Genomic DNA, 18,467 nt, shown 5'->3' with positions numbered 1-18,467 from the left:
CTAGGTGGGCCTGTGGTTGCTTATGGGGGTGCTACTGGACAGGACTGGCAGTATCTCCCTTGTCTCCACTTCCCACCTATTTAAACCTAGAAGATCTATTTTGGGGATGGAGTGAGGTTAGACTGGCTCTCTGTGAAGAGGCACCTGAGGGCCTTGGTTTCTCAGTGAGAAGGAGCAGGGGTGCTTCTGTCAGGCCTGGGGACGGAAGATGGGCTGTTGCTCTCTGTGCTCCACGGTCCGCTACATCACTGAGCCTACTTTTTTTCTCTACCAGTGGAGCCCTCTGCTGGATCCCCCACCCGTCTGGGGCATGGCTTTTGTCTTTTTTCGGTTGATCCCTGAAATTAGCACCTCTCCCCACCAGCTCAGCCTCTCCTTGCACAGCCTGGCTTGGGCTCCTGGGCCCTCCAGGGCTCCCGCCCTCAGCCTCTGCTCTTACTGGTCTGCCACCCAGAATGCCCCTGCCAGCATCTCCAACTTCCTTTCCAGAACATGTAGAAAGGCCCAACTATAGTGCCTCCCCAGACCCCAGAGTGGCTGGCTGCACGCCCTTCTGAGCTTGGAGCACAGGATCTGATGGTGCTCTCTCCCCCAGTATCCCCTTAGTCCTCGGTAGCACACAGCCCAGCTTTGGAATGAAAACATTTGTTCCTGAAGAGTTTAGCCCAGCAGACCGGCCGGCTGGGTCTCTAGAAGTGTGGGATTCAGTTCCCACTCTGTGGGACCAGCTGGGCACCCTGAGCCAGCACTGGAGGCAGGGGACATGGCCCAAAGGTCATCACTGGCCCTTGTGAGATGGTGGGCCCTGGGCTTAGCCCAGGGTGTGGGATCCTGCTGGGCAGCAGCCTTGTGCCCAGGGCAGGCCCTTCCTTGTTGGAAGTGGGCTCAGAGCCAGGCTGGAGTTTGGTTGGTGGCTTCTTCAGCCAGGCTCTTCCTGGTTAATATAAAATGTAGGGTCTGTAATTGCATTAAAATACGTGTAATTATTCTGGAGGAGGGGCGAGCCCAGCCCCTGGTAATTGTAGGCCTGCTTTGAACTGATAAACGGTGAGTGATTCATGCTTTCTCTGGGCTCACACCGCTCACTCTCAGCCCAGCCCTGCAAGGGTTCTCCAGCCCTGGCCTGTGATCTGCCTGAAGCTCCACGTGGCCCAGGCCCTGCTAACCTGCTACTTGGCTGCCTGCAGAGTCCCTGGAGGCTGCTAGTCTGGGGAAGGGTCTGGGTGCAGGACCTTAGGGAAGGCACCTGACCGCCTGCTGGGAGGGTCCTGCCGGGAAGTGTGATCCTGGCTGGCTTGCTCTGTGCCCCTCACTTCCCTCACTGTCCCCACTCAGGCAGTGACAGACCCATGGCTATTTGCTGGGCAGGGAGCGTGGGGGGTGAGGTGGGGGCCCTGCTCTGCCCAGGCCTGGCTGACCGCCTCCATCTGCTCTCTCACTTGCTCCATCACTCCCTCACTTGCTCACTCACTAGTTTACTCCCTCACTCCATCAATCCCTCACTCATTCACTCACTCATTCATTCCACAAGTGCTTTTTGGGCCCTCTCTGGTCCTGGGCTTGGCTTTGGAATAGACAGTGGCAAGTCGCACATACCCAGGCCTGACTCTCATGTAGCTTCCACTCTAGTGGGGAGAGTGTCTGGGAAGAGTAAGTAAAAACCAGTCAGTAGTGAGTTCTGTGCTGGACATTAGGTCATGGGCAGGGACTGATGAAGAGGGAGCAGCTGCCTCTTTAGCTAACCTGGTCTGGGAAGAGGTCTGAGCCTGATCTGAGCAGGGTTGGTGAGCCAACTGCTTTAAGAGTGGAGGGCAGGAATCCATGAGTACAAAGGTCCTGAGGTGGGAGTGGGGATGACAGGACACTAGGGAGAGAAAGGAGGTCTCTAAAGCTCAGGAGGGACTGTGGAGAGCCATGTTGTCTAGATGCAGACTTGACGGTCTGTCCCGGGGCCCATAGTGGGAAGCCTAGCAGCATTTGGGGCAGGTAGGTGTAGCTCCTTGCCTGGACTCTGAAGAGGCATCCCTCTTTTGGGCCTCAACTTTCCCACCTATAAAGTGGGGCCCCAGCACCCTGGGCAGAGCTGATCTGTGTAGGCAATCCCCATCACCACAGCCTCCTGCTTCCATCCTGCCAGCCCTGGAGGAAGGGGGGTGACCCCTGAGGGCCACAGCTACAGAGCCACAGAGGCTGGATTTAGCCGTGCTTGGCCCCAGCGCCAGACTGCTGGCTGCCGGGCTGAGGTTAGATTTTTCCGGGGGTAGGGAGCAGCGGCAGGATTTGGGGGCCAGTATTGGATACCCTGATGGCATAGTGGTTAAGAGCTATGGCTGTTTTCCAAAAGGTCGGCAGTTCACATCTACCAGGCGCTCCTTGGAAACCCTATGGGGCAGTTCTACTCTGTCCTATGGGATCGCTGAGTCAGAATTGACTCGACGGCAACAGGTTAGGTTTTTTCAGTTTGGTGGACAGGTGGGCATGAGGGATGCTGTGGCCAGGCAGTGGTGGCATAGATGGGAGGGAAGTGGGTAGTTTAAGAGATGTGGAGGGGAGGCTGATGCACTGTGGTGGGGAGTGGGCATGGAAGGGGAGATGGAGAGCTGTTGATGGGTGGTGGGGGCGTTCAGGTCTGGGCAGGGTTGTGGTGCAGGGTGGGAATGGGCACTGCTGAGGGGCGGGCTTGATTGGGCCTCCCCCCTGGCTTCTCTTTTGAGGAATTCTTTCCTGGAATTGAGAGGCTGGGGGAGGGGGTGGACCAGGGAGCCCACGGAGCTTTTGGGGAAAGGAAGGGGATGGGTGGTCAGTATACAGTGGGCACAGTTGGGTTGGGGTGGTAGCAGTGGGTTGGAGGTGAATTATAGCTTGGCTTTCGGGTCCTGCAAAGGCCTGGGCCAGGGTCAGCCAGCAAGGAGGACACGGGGCAGAGGGAGACCCCATAAGTGACCGAGACTGCCCCCCAGCACAGAAGTTGCTGTCTGTGTGGGTCTAGTGGCCAGCAGACCTGCCCTCGCTGGGCAGACATGCTCACGCTGTACATCCTGTGGGAGGGCAGCCCTGTGCTGACCCTGGCCACTCCTAGCTGCAGATGAACTCTGCAAGTTGGGAAGGGGTCACCAGGGCCACAGACCCCCCGGATTTCTACGGTGGGGACTGGTGTAGGCTGCAGTGTGGGGTGGAGGGATGTTCAAACCCCCCATCCAGCTGCTGTGGGGTGACAGTGGTGGAATGTGTCCCCAGCAGCCTCATGCAAGAGTCTGACCTACTCCACAGCTCAGAGTGTGGGGTCTTTAGGGCTAGGTGCAGGGCATGCTGGAACGTGCTCTCTCGGCATGGGAAGGGTCCCTGAATCAGAGACGATGGTCTCCAAATGGTGTGGTGGTGAGGTCCCAGAGTCCTGTCACCTACCCCACTTCTCTCATGCCCATTTCTCTGCTTCTACCAGCAATGGCCAGGCACGGCACTGAGGGTCAGGTGGGCGGCCTGGGCTCCTCAGGTGGTCAAGAGCCCAGTGTGCCTGCTGTGTGTAGGGCCTGAGGCCAGGCCTCTGAGTTTTGGGTCCCCTTGCAGGTTGGTGGTTGTGACTCTTGGAGTGTGTGTGTGACAGACCCAGTGCGTACGTATGTGGCACACAGCGAGAGCTTAAACAGCACGAGTGTGTGTTTGTGTGTGTGTGTGTGTGTGTGTGTGTGTGTGGGTACGCCTGCATGCATGTGGCCACCCGTGTGTGCACATGCAGGAAATATGAATATGTGCTCACATCTGTTGTCACATGTGCTTTTGACTGTCATGTACGTGTGCTCATGCCTTGTCACACTGTCGTGTGTGCTTGGGTTTCTTGTCATACATGTCATCACACATGTGTGCTCACGTCTCTGTGTCCTCAAACCAGTTATGCTCACGTTTGTCATGCTTGTGTTCATACCTTGTGCGTGTTAGCATCTACCTTCATGCGCGTGCTCAAATTTGTCATGCCTGTCGTCAGACACGCACACATTTCATCACATGTACTTGTGTCTGTTATGTTTGGGCTTGTGTATCATCATGTGTATGGTGTGAGTGTGGCCTCCATGCTGCCTGCTCACCCTCTCCTGCCCACTCTCCCCCTGCAGGGCTGAGCCTCCCGGCCCCATGAAGTACACGTCCACAGGACCTGAGCTCCCTGGCCCCATGCCCTGGCCCGCCATGCTGCCGCCACCACTGAGCCCGCTGGTGCTCCTCGTGCTGCTGCTACTGCTGCCGTCACTACCACTGCGGGGAGTGTGGGTGGAGGCTGGAACGCCCCGGGCAGCCGGGGGTCTGCAGCCTGCCTTCCGCACCTTTGCAGCCAGTGAGTGGGGCCTCACCCACTTGGTAGTGCATGAGCAGACGGGCGAGGTGTACGTGGGTGCAGTGAACCGAATCTACAAACTGTCAGGCAACCTGACACTGCTGCGGGCCCACGTGACGGGCCCTGTGGAGGACAATGAGAAGTGCTACCCGCCGCCCAGTGTGCAGTCCTGTCCCCATGGCTTGGGCAGCACCGACAATGTTAACAAGCTGCTGCTGCTGGACTACGCTGCCAACCGCCTGCTGGCCTGCGGTAGCGCCTCACAGGGCATCTGCCAGTTCCTGCGCCTGGACGACCTCTTCAAGCTGGGTGAGCCCCACCATCGCAAGGAACACTACCTGTCAAGCGTGCGCGAGGCAGGCAGCATGGCCGGCGTGCTCATTGCGGGGCCACCTGGCCAGGGCCAGGCCAAGCTCTTTGTTGGCACGCCCATCGATGGCAAATCTGAGTATTTCCCCACGCTGTCCAGCCGCCGGCTCATGGCCAACGAGGAGGACGCTGACATGTTCGGCTTTGTGTACCAGGATGAGTTTGTGTCGTCACAGCTCAAGATCCCCTCGGACACGCTGTCCAAGTTCCCAGCCTTTGACATCTACTATGTGTACAGCTTCCGCAGCGAGCAGTTTGTCTACTACCTCACGCTGCAGCTGGACACACAGCTGACCTCGCCTGACGTTGCGGGGGAACACTTCTTTACCTCCAAGATTGTGCGGCTCTGTGTGGACGACCCCAAGTTCTACTCGTACGTCGAGTTCCCTATTGGCTGTGAGCAGGCGGGTGTTGAGTACCGCTTGGTGCAGGACGCCTACCTGAGCCGCCCCGGCCGCGCCCTGGCCCACCAGCTGGGCCTGGCCGAGGATGAGGACGTGCTGTTCACCGTGTTTGCACAGGGCCAGAAGAACCGCGTCAAGCCGCCCAAGGAGTCAGTGCTGTGCCTGTTTACGCTCAGGGCCATCAAGGAGCGGATCAAGGAACGCATCCAGTCCTGCTACCGTGGTGAGGGCAAGCTCTCGCTGCCCTGGCTGCTCAACAAGGAGCTGGGCTGCATCAACTCGGTGAGTGGGCGTTGCGGCCTTCCCCGCACCCTGCTGTTTGACCAGGGCACACCTCCTTCCTTCCCACGTGAGACAGCAGTGATGGCAGTCACAGCACATATGTACGTGTGTGCAGGTGCTGTTGGCTCTGTGTGGGCCCGAGGGCATCGGCCTCTGGGCCTGTGCTGACCACACTGGTGCGTGCCTGTGCACCTTGCTAGGTGAACCCTGTGGGGGGTGCTGGAGCCCCGACCATGTCTGGGACTGCTCTGTTTTCTTCCTGTCAGCATTTGACAGATTTGGCCACCCAGGCTCAGAGAGGGGAGGTGAGGCACCCAGGGTTGCACAGCCCTGGGTGTGTGTGTGTGTGTGTGTGTGTGTGTGTGTGTGTGTGTGGTGGTAGGGGTGTGTGTGGTGAGTGTGTGTTTGTGTGTGGTGGTTGGGGTGCATGCGGGGTACGTGTACGTGTGGTGGGTTGGGGTGTGTGTGTGGTGGGTGGGGATGTATATGTTTCTGTGGTGTGTGCGTGTAGTGGGTATGTGTTTGTGATGTGTGTTTGGCGTGTGTGTGTTTTGGTGTATTGGGGTGTGTGTGTATGGTATGGGGAGTGGTGGTTGCATATGTACATACAAGATGGGCGGTGGTTGTGTGGTGGGTGGGTTGAGGAATGTGTATGGTGTGGGGAGTACGGTGGGTACGTGTGTTTGTGGTAGGTGGGTGTGGGTGTGTGTGTGGTGTAGGTGTGTGTGTGGGGAGTGTTGGGTACGTGTGTGTGGTGGGCGGGTATAGGTATTTGTGGTGTGTGTTTGTGACGTGTGTGTGGTATATTTTTGTGTAGTATGTGGGGGGAGTGTGGTGGGTGAACTTGGGTGTGTTTGTGTGGTGTGTGGGTGTGAGGAGTGTGAGTGGGTGTGTGTGGGGATGTGTCTGGGGTGTGGGGGTGTGTGTGGTGGGTATGCGTATGAGTACGTCTGTGTGGAGTGTGGGTGTGTATGTGTGTGGGTGTGGTGGTTCAAGTTTCTGCGGGTGTAGTGTGTGAAGAGTATGGTGGCTGGGTGTGTGTGTGCTGGGAGGGTATATGTGTAAGGGGCTGTGTGGGTGGGTGGAGCAGATGGGTGCAAACTTACACCCCCCGTTGGAGGCAGGCAGACCTGCCTAGCACTCTGGCCTGGATGTCTGCCCCTCCAGGGTTCTGTCCTGGCTCTGCACACCACCCATTGGGTGAGTCTGGCTGTGGCCGTGTTGGCCCCTCTGGGCCTTTGCCTCACCCAGGCCCTCCCTCTCTCCAGAGGCCTGCTTCGTGCAGGGTGGTGTGTGTCAGGTGCACGTGGTGCTTGGGGTAGGTAGCAGTGGCCACGCCAACTCCGAGGCTACCTGGGTGTAGGCCTGGGCCTCCTGCTTGTCCTGGGGTGTCTCCTCCTCCTGGTCTGACATTTCAGACCCCAGGCTCTGAGAAGTGCCCTGGCCCAGCATCCCTGCGCGTCCATAGTCTCTTTGCTGCACCAGCCCGGCTAGGTCCACCCTCGGACACCCTCCTCCGTGCCTGTCCTCTCTGCCCTCCCTCTCCCTCAGGGCTTGTACACGCCCATTATGCTCACCTCCTTGCTTCTGGGCGTTGCAAGTGTGGTTTGCTCTCCTGGCTCCCTGTGCCCCTCCGGCTGCCCCATCTGCTCTCCCTGCTCTCCTCTTGTTCTATAGATGGCCTTCCTGGTCACAGTGCAGGGCCTGGGCCTCCTGGGGCTGGGGCCTGGTCAGTGGCCTCCCTTCCCTGACATGTCCCCTTTGGGGTCTGAGAGCAGTCGCTCTCCTTTCCTGGAAGCTGGACCAGGGCCTGTGAGCAGCAGGTACACGAGAGATCGCCCCCCCCGACACCCACCCTGGGCATGATGGTCTGGGGCAGCCTCATGGGGCCTTGGATTCTCTCTCTGTCAAAGGGGACTGGAGTTTCTGACCCTAGAGCTGCACAAGGCTTTCTGGGCTGGAGCCCTTCTGGCAGGCCGGGAATGGCCCTCAGTGCCCCGATCCCCTGCAGTCCACCTCTTAGCCGGTGGAGGACCCTTCCTGGCTTTTTGGTCTCAGAGAGAGATGCTGCAGGCCACCAGGTAGGTAGGAGGCCCTGGCCTGTGGCCTCACCCTGTTCCTTCTTATAGCCCCTGCAGATTGACGACGACTTCTGTGGGCAGGATTTTAACCAGCCACTGGGAGGGACGGTCACCATCGAGGGCAAACCCCTGTTTGTGGACAAGGATGACGGTCTGACGGCTGTGGCTGCCTATGACTACCGAGGCCGTACCGTGGTGTTTGCCGGCACACGCAGCGGCCGCGTCCGAAAGGTGGGCCTGGCTGGGTGGGGGTATGAGGGAGAGGGGGCGGGGCATGACCTGGGTGCACTTTGCTGTGTGAGTGGGTGGGTGGCTTGGGTTTGCTGCTGTGCCCTTTGGAGGCTCTGACTCTGCATCTGGTTCGTGGGGGACTGAGGGTAGACCAGCCGCCTTCCATCCTGGGACTATCTCAGCTTCCCAGGAGTGGGTCCCTAGGTGGGTGAACTGTGAACTCTGGGGGGACAAGTGTCTGTAGGTGGAGGGGTGGGGTGCAACCCCCTCCCCTCCAGGGTCCCGGCCCCTGAGCCTGGCAGATCTGGTGTTTGCTGAGGCAGCATCTGCTGGTGGCAGCGGAGCCTCCCACCCACCCTGCCTGTGGAGACAGCCAGGCCAAGGGCAGGGCAAGGGCACTCCCCCCCTCTGCTGTTGGTTGATGCAAGAAGAGCATAGGAGATTGTGGAGTGACTGAGAGACCATCATCAGGGGCTCTGGGGCCCCTCGAAGAAGGGACACCATGCTGGGTGGTTGGCTTGGCTCTCCTTGTCTTCCTGTAGCGCTGGGCTGAGCAGAACTGGGCAAGGAGATGGGTGTGGGGCAGCAGGGAGTGAGAGGAAAGTGCCTGGGTGGGGGTGGGGTGGGTGGGGAGACTGCAGGGCGGATGGGTGCCTGGGAGCCACAGAGGGTCCTTGACGGGGACAGGGCGGGGCCCAGCGGATGAAATAACAGCTGTCTGGGGAGCAGTGCTGACACAGCACTAGTGCCTGGCCTGTCACTGGATCTTCTTGGCAGTCCCTCATCCTGGGAGGCCTGGGACTGGGCCATTGAGAGCCTCGCCTGCTCTCCAAGCCCCTCCAGGCCTGGGGTGTGTGGGAGCGGTGCCCCGTTTCTGCCACACGGTTGCCCGGGGTTCACTTGCTGGCTGTGTGACCACTGGCAGGCCTTCCCCCTTGGAACCTCAGTCCCAGCTCTGGAGAGAGTCTGTGTCAGCCTTAGGGGACTGTGCTGCTGCAGGTGGCTCTGTGCCCTGGGACCACAGTGGCTGTGAGGCCAGCACATGTGGGTCCCCAGCTCCCCAGCCCCTGCCAGCCAAGGTGAAGTTGGCCTGGGGAAAGGAACAGGAGACTGAGGCCCCAAAGCATACGTGGGGTACCTCAGGGCTTCTAGAGCCAGGCTGGCTGTGCTGGTGGTGGGCAGTGGTGGCATGCCATCTGCCACCCACAAGCTTGTCCGGAGGCTGGGAGAACAGGTTTGTCTGGTCCTCCCCCGGGGGGGCCCCCCTCTGCCCCAGGGGTACACATTTGGGTGGGAGTTTTGACAGTTCCGGGAGTCCTGGTTGGCTGTGTTCCCCTGCCTCCTACCCCAGCCCCCCATTGAGTGTTTCAGCAAGGGAAACTGAGGCCCAGGCCAGCAAAGGTTTATGTTGCTGCCTGCCAAGCAACAGCCTGGGGCAGCCCCAGAGGGTGGGGGGTGGGGTGTGGTGCAGAGGCCAGGCCCCTCCTCGAGCTTGGTGTTTGTGCAGCTGATGGACAGCCTGGCTATCCCTGTGCCTCAGCGTGTGAGCCAGGACTTCCCCTACAGCCTGTGTGCCTGGACTGCCCCTGCCAGCCTGTGAGCACGTGCATCTGGGCTTCCATACCCCCAGCCTGTGCACCTGGACACCACCCTGCAGTCTGTGTGCCTGGACTGCCCCCTCCCCACTCCGGCTATGAACTTGTGAGCCTGTGTGCTTGGACACTCCTCCCCGAGTGCCGAGGTGGCCAGCTCCTTCCTCACCACGGACGTGTGGTGGGCGCTGTGTGCAATGCCTGGGGGCCAAGTGTACTTCCCGGGTGTGCGGCCAGCTGTGTGTGGGACAGTGGGATCTGAGAGTTGGTTGCCCCTGGCCCCATCTTCTTGGGTGGGGTCTACTTCTGCATTCCCTCCCTCCTGCAGTCGTAGGTCTGGTTGAGAGGGTCTCGTTGGGACTTGGTTGGACAGATTTTTCATATCCCATGGTGCATGCCTGATCTTGAACAAGCAGGTGAGCTTTGGAGTGGCTCTTGGCTCTGCCCCTCACCAGCTGTCAGGAGCCTCTCCGAGCCTCGGTTTCCTTTGCAACCATTGTGAGAGGTAGGGTATATGGCGGGGGGCGTGGGGTTGGACATCTCGGTTCCTGTCGTGCATGTGTGATGAGCACTTGGCACCTCACGTGTCACTGTGCATTCCCCATGGCAACCCAGTCAGGGTGCCAAACCTCCCTGTTGCAGAGGGGAAACTGAGGCACATGCCTAGGGTGACTGGTTCCAGAGTCTTTGCTCATGGCTGCTGCCTCCATCCCTTTTTTTAGAGTCCTTGGAGGAGAGGAGATGGGCCTCAGGCCAAGCACTCAGGAGTGAGCTGCTGCTTCAGACACCCTGTACCTCTCTGATAAGGCTGGGCTCAGGGTAGCCCCTCCTCCAGGCAGCTGCCCCTTGGCTGAAACCTGCATAGGCCCTGTCTCTGATGACCCCAGGACGTCGGCTGGCAGTTGCCCACACAGCTCCCTCGTGACCTCAGACCAGCTTGGGAGGTACCTCCTGTGGGTGGCATTTGGGTCTCAGGTTTTGGCTAGGAGCCACTCAGACATCCTGGCCTCTCTGCCATCTCTGCTCCTCGGGGTCATGTTTTGGCATGACCTGGACTCCCCAGACAGGGTATCTGCAGGTGTGCTCAGGCCACAGCTGGGGCAAGGGTGGGCCTCCCTGCACTTGTCCACAGCCCGCTCTAGCTGGTCGCCTCCCGCTCGTAACTGCACCCCTTCGTTTGACCCCTGCTGGCTACAGAGGCCTATTCTGGCCAAAGCTGGCCTGGTGGGCAGCAGAACTCCCTTCTCCTACCTCACCCCTCCTGTGCTGCCCAGGCCTGCATGTGGGGAGGGCTGTGGTTCTGGGGCCAGAGCCAGGGTGGGCGGCCATGGGTCCTTTTTGGGCTTCTTCCCTGCTGAGTGATGTCTTGCTTTTGAACCTTCATTGTGTTTAAATCAAGGCTTGCCCAACCATCCGAGTGCGGGGATGTCAGTGCCCCCTACTCTTCCTCCTGTATTCTGGAGCTGGCCATGGAGACCTGTGTGCATGTGGCTGATGGGGGCAGGGCTGCTGTGCCCTGCTGTGCCACTCCTCCCCAGGCCTGGCTTTAACAGCGTCGGGGGAGCTCTAGGGAGTTGGCTGGCCTTGGGCCAGGCCCCACCGAACGTGTTGTGTAAAATCGTAGTCGATTAATTTAAGACCTGCCGTCTTCAGCTGCTCAGGGCTATGCTGGCTGTACTGGAGCTCAGGGCTGGCTTGGCTGGGGTACCCCTGGCTCTGCTTCCCAGAGGTCCCACCCCAACCTCTACAGGAGGTGACATTTTCTCCAGGACACTCCCAGCCAGAGCCCAGCCCAGCGGCATGGCCCACTCTGATGCCCTGGCTAGAGTCCTCCAGAACCAACTCTGGCCCTTGCCCCTTGCCAGCTCAGGGACCCCTTCACTCACTTTCTGCAGAACAGGAGTAGATGGTCCTGGTCCCTTGGGCAGCTCTGTACTGGGCTTCAGCAGTGTCCAGGGGGCCAGCTTTGTTTCTGTGAGGGGCTGGGCCAGGAGTTGCAAACTCGTGGGCCCAAGGGATTGTAGATTGGGCTGGGGCCTTGGTCCCAGTGGTACCCATGCCCTGTGTGAGGTGTGCCAGGCCTCAGCATGGGGGCCAAGGGACACCCAGAGTGCGGCCAGCAGGAGGGTCTGTCCCTGTACAGGATCCTTCCCTGCTGGGGCCTTGGTCCCTCCGTGGAGAACAGGTGTGCCCTGCTTGCTCTGGAGTGGCTGGCATTTCTTCCTGGGCTGGGCACATGCTTTGAGCACACTCCTGCAGTGACTCGGGGATGGAGGTGCAGCCTAAGGCTGTACAGGAGGGAGTGCCTCGTGGGGAGACCCTGGCCCTGTGCTCTCCCGGCCAGGCTACTGTCTCTCTGCACACAGGCCCTATGGGTGTTCCAGCTCCCTGGGTTGTCTGCTCCCGCCTTGCCAGAGTCACCGTGTCTCCTTCAGGGTTCTGCAGGGTTCCTTGAGGTAGGCTGGGCCCTGCCATGGGTGAGTTTGGAAGGCCCACCTGCCTGCCATGTTGGTTCCTTGGATCTCCTGTGTGGCCTCTTGGATGGTGGGGTGGGCAGGGTGACAAGCAGCTCTGCTGTAGCAGATGATGGCCGTCTCCTGGCTGGTACCCGTCCCCCACTGCCCCCAGACCTTGGTACCTGCAGGTCCCACTGTCCGGAGCCCCTAATGCTTCCCATGGCTTCAGTTTTTCAGGAGCATCGGCTGGTGCTGGTGCCAGCCTGGGCTACCGTGGGGGCTGACGCCTCTTGCCTCCAGAGGCCTGCGAATCTCTAGAAGCTTCCCAGCTGCTCGAGATGCTCCTTTGCACCCCTCTGCCTCACCCCAGGTGGAAATGCTGCTTGCAGGTTAAGTGGTGCTTCAGAGACACGTGTGAAGCTGTTGGCAAGAGTTCCTGCCAGCCTTTTGCCTTCTCCCCTGGCCAGGGGGTGCATTGTGGCCCATTCTTGGGGTCCTGGCTCCCAAGCCTCCATGTCCCTGACCTGGCCACCTGCCCCCTGCTTAGGGTCTGCTCTGGGGGGCCATGGGGGAGCTGAATTGGGGAGGGCTGGGTTGCAGTAGTCGGCAGGGCAACCCCACCATCGGGAGACAAGGCCTGAAGGCCCCCTGCCCCTGCCATGCTATCTTCTGCAGGGCTGCCTGCCCCCTGGAGCTGCAACTTTGTGTCTGGGGGTGGCATGGGGTAGGGGAGGCTTGCAGGGGCTCGGGGGCAGTGCGTCCTATTTGACGTCAGTGGTTCAGGACACTTTGGTAGGAGTTCCTCGGTTTCCATCCCTGACTGAAGAGGCAGGTCTGTGTGCAGGCTCCCCAGCAGGGAGGACTGACTGTTCCTTGGGGCCCCGGGTCAGGCGTCTTCAGCTCCATGGAGGCTGCTTATCAGGTGTGACATTCACCTGGGAGCGTGCAGCAATCACTGTGCAGTGGAAGCTGTCCTGGGGAAGCCAGCCCTCCAGGTGGCCTCCTGGGCAGACCTCCACACTCAGCTGCCTTGCCTGTTTCTGAACTTCCTGAGTTGCGTCACGCAGTGTGTTTTCTTCCTTGCTCGGTGCTGTTTGAGCATCGTCCTCATGTCACTCACGTGGAGGGTGTCCTTCCTGTTCATAGCCATGCTGCGCAGGTGCCCTTGAGGTTGTGCCTATCTCACCATTGGTGGCCGTGTTCTTGACTCCTGTCTGTCATAGGGCTTTTGTACATTTTGGGGGTTGCAAGACTGCTGGGTCCCCGTTATCTCTTTACCTTGAATCTCCAGAACCAGAACCAGGCCGTTCTCGAGTTGTCTTGAGGACTGGGTGGTGGGGCTTGGAAGCCCTGGTGGAGCTCTGCCTAGATGCCGCAGCATGCCTCTCATCTGCCTGGCACTTTCTGGGCCCCTTACCACTGGGCAGTGGTCTCGGGGCCCTTGGGCAACCTGGCAGGATGCTCCGCACACAGCTCCCAGCCTAGCCAGCATGACCACATCCTAGGGCGGGGAGGCACTGCGCTCTTTCTGGAGCTGCTGGTGTGGCTGCTATGCTGGGAAGGACTCTATGGCTAGACTGAGGCCAGGAGGGCACCAGGCTGCTCCACGGGCCCCGTGGGCCCAGTGTGTGCTGTCTCAGCCTCGAGGCAGAGGAGCGTGGATTCTGCTCCTGGTGGAGAAGTGGCTAGGGGAGCTGCCTCTGCCCCAGGCCTGGGGACTTGCCCCAGCGCCTTTGAGAAGAACCTTGGCCATAGATACAGACTGACAGTGGCCTCTTGTACCTCTCCGAAGTGTACCCAGGCTCATGGCCACACTGGCGGGGGTGCCCCCATGTGCCCACACTGCCTTCGCATGGGCTAGTGGGGTCCTGCTCTTGAACACTGTCCATGGCAGGAGTCGGTGTGGGGGCCCCTGGTAACGTGTAGTGGTGGGTCCACTCTGATGGCAGAACCACCTGGGGCTAGGGGAGTGAGCTGGGAATGGTGCCCTGGGCGAGGCAACAGCAGATGCCAAGGTTCTGAGGTTTACTTAGTTATGCTGGGGCCAAGCAGGGCCCAGGGCCCTGTGCTGCCTGGGAGCTCTTTGTCTTGGGCAATGGATAAACTCACTGGCATGCCCCTAAGCAGGGGAGAGTTTAGTGTGGCGGGGCAAGGAGGACTCGGGAGGGTTCTGGGAGGGGTTGAGGTGGTGGGGCACAGGTGGCTTCCAGAAGTTGCAGGAACTTGAGCTCATGCTGGTGACCAGTGGGATGTGGGCCTAGTGAGCGAGGGTGGGTCTGTGAGGGGTCAGGCTTGGGGGGCCCTGCAGGTCAGGTGGCGTTGAGGTTACAGGTTGGAGACAAAGCTCATGGCTCTTGAGTTTGAGATGTGCCGGATGGACCTTGCTGCCTGCCTCTGTGTCCCCACCTTGAGGGTGGGCCAGGTGAGCGTCAGTTGAGGGCTGGGTGCCAAAAGGTCCCCTGGACTCCCGTGTGGCCAGTGCCAGGCCCGAGGTTAGGACAGCGATCCTTGGCCCTGGGCCATTTTCCTCAGGCCATCTGTGGCGTGCAGGCCATGTGGTTTCAGTACCTGGTTGTCTCTGAGCTCCGAGAGCAGCACCCACCCACCAGGACCTACTGGGGAGTTCTGGGGTCTGTGGTGGTACTGCTGGAGCCGGTCTGATCCCTGGCTTTGCCTTACTGTGGCTCCTGCCCAGCCCTTGCCTCCAGGACCCTGCTCTCCCCATCTGTGTGTGTGTGGGGGGGTGTGCTTCTGGGGTCCCCCACCCTTGCCAGGTGTGTCTGGCCCAATTATAGCCACCAGGCCGCCTGCAGATCATGTTTTAATTACTCAATTACTGCTGAGAGGAAGTCGTTAATTGTTTTTCCAGTATCAGATTCCTCCTGGCCTTTCTGAGGATGGCGTGGACCCTGGAAGGGGCCTCAAGCCTAGCTCAGCCAGAGGAGTGGGGGTCCCGCGGCAGCCCTGTGAAGGCCGGGACGTGATGCAGGGGCTCCGGAGATGTGAGAGGGTTCTGCAAGCGGGTCTGCCCAGTCCTGACTGGGGAGTGGCACCGGGCCCCTCCGGCCGGTGACACTGTGAGTGGGTCTTGGGACCCTGTAGATGGTCCTATTCGAACTGGTTTGCTGGCCAGCCCAGGGGCCTCTGTCAGCCTCAGAGCTCCTCCAGGGACCACCCTGCCGCCAGCCCAGGAATGGGCTTGGCAGTGGGATTGCAGAATGGCTGTGGCACTGGAGACCTAGGGTCGTGAGCGGCTCATGGATGGGAAGTCCTGTGTCCTGTGCCCCTCTCTCTATTGTGTGTCCCCTATTCCTACCACCCACCTTTGTCTGGAGACCATGTGCTCCTCCTGATGGGGTGGGCAGGGCAGGGTGCTCTCGTTTCCGGGTTGGGGCCAGGCTGGCCAGCCCCCTGCCTCTGGGTGGCTAGGGCGCGTGCCGTCCTTGGCAAACAGCCTGGAGAGCCCCAGACATCCTCCCTGCGCCCCGCCTGCCCACGCCCGGAGAATGGGCCCTTTGTTGGTGCCGGACTGGGCCCACAGCTGACCTGGCCGGGTCGTCAGCTGCCTCCCTGCAGCAGTTGGCCGGCTGCGCCAGTGAGGGGGGCAGGCCAACTGGCTGGGGGCCTTCAGGGCCAGGGGCTGCCCACTCATGCCAACTCCCTCCTTGCCCTGGGGTCTGCTGGGCCCTCGCGGCCCTGAGCAGAAGGAAGGGGGTCCTGGGGTTGGGCTGGCTTCCTTGTACTGAGCGGAAGGTCAGGTGGTGCCTGTGGTGGCGGTGGGTGGGTTCTTGGTTTGCAGGGGCCTTCCCAGCCCTATGCAGGCAGCTAAGGGCTTTGCTTTGCCCTGGCACCCACAGGCCCCTGGGGCCCACACCCTTGTCAGGGACATGGATAGCTGTGTTCAAGGTCAACTCCCCAGTTTTCAGACAGGCCAAGAAGCCCAGGGAGAGGACGATGTGGGTAGTGAGAGGGTTGTGCTGGAGGCTGGATGGGTCTGCACCCATTTCCTTGAAGGGAGATGTCAGAGCTGGAGGTAGGCAATTATGGGGGATGGTGCAGCCTGACTGGGCTAGCCTGGGGAGCTGGATGGCACTCCCTGAGCTGGTTCAGCAGAAGGGATGGGTGGGGAGGAGCAGAGGGGCCCCATGAGCTCAGTCCCGAGACCTGGAAATAGGAAGATTTCCATGGAGACAGGGAGGGTGGCCATGGTGTAGTTTGGGGCAACTTGGGCAAGGGTCTCAGAGGCTGGCCTGGGAGGCGCTGGTGGTCTTTGGGGAAAGGTTTGCAGAGGAGGGAGGCAATAGCTGGAGGCCCCGGCCCAGCTGCATTGGGAAGGGGTGGTGGGCCTGGCTGCCCAAGGGTGGGCCAACCCAGCTGGGTGGCCCTTGAGTGGACAGCAGTGGGCTGGGCTGTGAGGCTTGGCACATGCATTCCAGGTCTGTCTTGTGCCCCGCTGTCTTCCAACCAGCCTGGCCCTGTGCCGCCTCCCTGCCCTTCCCAATTCTTCCTGGACTGCCTCCAGCCTGTCTTTCCAGGCACCTCCAGGGCAGGGTTGCGTGCTGGGGCCTTCCTTCATTTTGGGACAAGTCTTGTGCCCCCCGTGCAGCTGGGGACCCAGGGCTCTGCATTCCTCTGGCTGCTCCAGTGTGTGAGCCTCAGTTTCCCTCTGGTGTGTGGTGCAGTGGAGCCAGTTTCAGGGAAGCAGCAAACTTCCCTTGGGGATCAGTCTTTGCCTGTTAGAGAACTCTCCATGACTATCCTGGGTGTGAGCATGCAGGGTCCCTGCTGAATCTGGGATGTGAGCACCGAGCGCACGCAGGGCCTGCCTCTGCGTTTGTGCCCTCTGGGCCCTCAGAAAGGCTCAGCGGTCCTTGTCTTAGTTATCTAGTGCTGCTACAACAAAAATGCTACAGGTGTGTGGCTTTAACAAACAAACCTTTTCTCTCACAGTCTAGGAGACTAGAAGTCCAAATTCAGAGTGCCAGCTCTAGGGGAAGGCTTTCTTTCTTTCTGTTGGCTCTAGGGAAAGGTCCTTGTCTCAGTCGTCCCCGGGGTGTAGGAAATTCTCAGCGCAGGGACCTCGAGTCCAAAGGATGTATGCCACTCTTCTTTCTTGGTAACGTGAGGTCCTTCTTTGTTCACTTCTCTCTCCGTCTATCTCCCGAAGGTAAAAGGTGTGACTCCCACCCCAGTCCTCATTAATGTAATCTAATTGTGCTTTATTAACATAATGGACAAGTCACTCCCAAATGGGACCGAAATCACAGGGATAACCAAACGAAACCAAACCCGTTGTTGTCCAGTTGATTCTGACTCATAGTGACTCTCTAGGACAGAGTGGAATATCCCCATAGGGTTTCCAAGGAGTGCTGGAGGATTTGAACTGCCGACCTTTTAATAGCCAAATGCTTAACCACTGGTGCCACCAGGTCTCTAGTCACAGGCATGGAGGTTAGGATTTACAACGTGTATTTACATCAGATCACAAAATGGAGGACAAGCACACAATACTGGGAATCGTGGCCTAGCCAAGTTGACATGAATTTTTGGGGGACACAATTCAATCCATGACAGTCCTCCAGTGGCCACCCATCCCCTCCAGGAAGCCTGCCGGGGCCTCCCTGCTCATGTGAGGGGCAGGTGGTGGACAGATGGGTGTGTGGCAGACAGACAGCTGAATGCATGTGCCCCAGTCACTTGCCTGCTGCAGCTGTCAGCTGCCACCTGTCAGCATCGGCACGTTACGGGGAGGGAGGCACGGGCATTTCAGAGCCTGGGGCCAGGCCCCCTCTCCATCCAGCTGGTGGTTGGAACTGCCTCTCCCACCTTTCCGAACCCCTGGACCCAGGACCTCCCACCTTTAAGCTTGCTGGCCTGACCCCCTGGCTGCCCTATTCCCTGAAGAGTTAGATGTGGAAGTTCCCCCCCTCCACTCTGGGTGGGATTGCCCCTTGGGGTGATACCCAGTTATCCCATCACACAGCCCACCCTGGGTGGGGAGGGGCTAGCAGCTCAGGCAGGCCTTTGGCCTGAGGGCATAGTCTGTCTCCTTCATGAGGGGGTGCCTAGCCAGGACCAGGAGGCCCTGTGCCTGGCAGGCCATGGATCTGGGAGCGCTGGCTGGGGGCAGTGTTGGGGAGAATGTTGGGGAAGAGCCAGGAGGATGTGGTTGTGGGTGAGGATGTGGTTGTGGGTAGATGGATCGGGCCTGCTGATGGCTGGTGGAGACACAGGAGTGGGAGACAGGTGAGGACAGGTCCCGGGGGAGTTTGGGTGGGGGACGGGAAGGAAGTCCCTGGCCTGCTTTGCGTCTGTGGCCTGGAGGCTCTGGGTCTGGACCTCTCATCTCCACCGGTGTTCTGTCTCAGGCCCAGGTTGTGCCTGGCCCACCTCGCTGTCTTCCCCTGGGCCATTTTGTCCTGCCCAGCCCTGCCCAGTCCTGTGTGGTGGCTACTTGAGTTTGGTGGTTGCCTGTGGGTCCCTGGTTCCTCCATGCCTCTTCTGTTTGGGATTCTGGTGTGGTCCTCATTTAATTCTGCAAACAACGCAGGTGGGGAGAGACACGTTGGTAATCTATCACTGGGCAGGGAAACTGAGGCACAGAGTCGTGAAGCAGCCCACCTGGGCAGCACAGTTGGGTGTGTCTGAGCCAAGGTGTGCCCAGGTGGTGTGGAGCACCCCTCCCTGCCTGGGCCGTCCTGCCTGTGCGCAGATGCTCCAGGACC

At 59.9% G+C, this 18,467-nt stretch overlaps 1 protein-coding gene across 2 annotated transcripts in view; it reads left to right on the top strand.

The window, feature by feature from the left end:
• PLXNA1 (plexin A1) overlaps positions 1 to 18,467 on the top strand; it is a 66,709-nt gene that overhangs the window by 14,042 nt on the left and 34,200 nt on the right. For both annotated transcript variants that reach the window (XM_049862531.1, XM_049862532.1), the window contains exons 2-3: positions 4,110 to 5,382; positions 7,512 to 7,694. In XM_049862531.1, the coding sequence (XP_049718488.1) occupies positions 4,110 to 5,382; positions 7,512 to 7,694 (1,456 nt within the window). The remainder of the gene's footprint in view (positions 1 to 4,109; positions 5,383 to 7,511; positions 7,695 to 18,467) is intronic.

The sequence above is a fragment of the Elephas maximus genome, chromosome 20, assembly GCF_024166365.1.
Source record: "Elephas maximus indicus isolate mEleMax1 chromosome 20, mEleMax1 primary haplotype, whole genome shotgun sequence".
NCBI classification, from domain to species: Eukaryota; Metazoa; Chordata; class Mammalia; order Proboscidea; family Elephantidae; genus Elephas; species Elephas maximus.
Note: the sequence above shows the minus strand (reverse complement) of the source record. Positions and strands in the feature narration are given on the sequence as shown.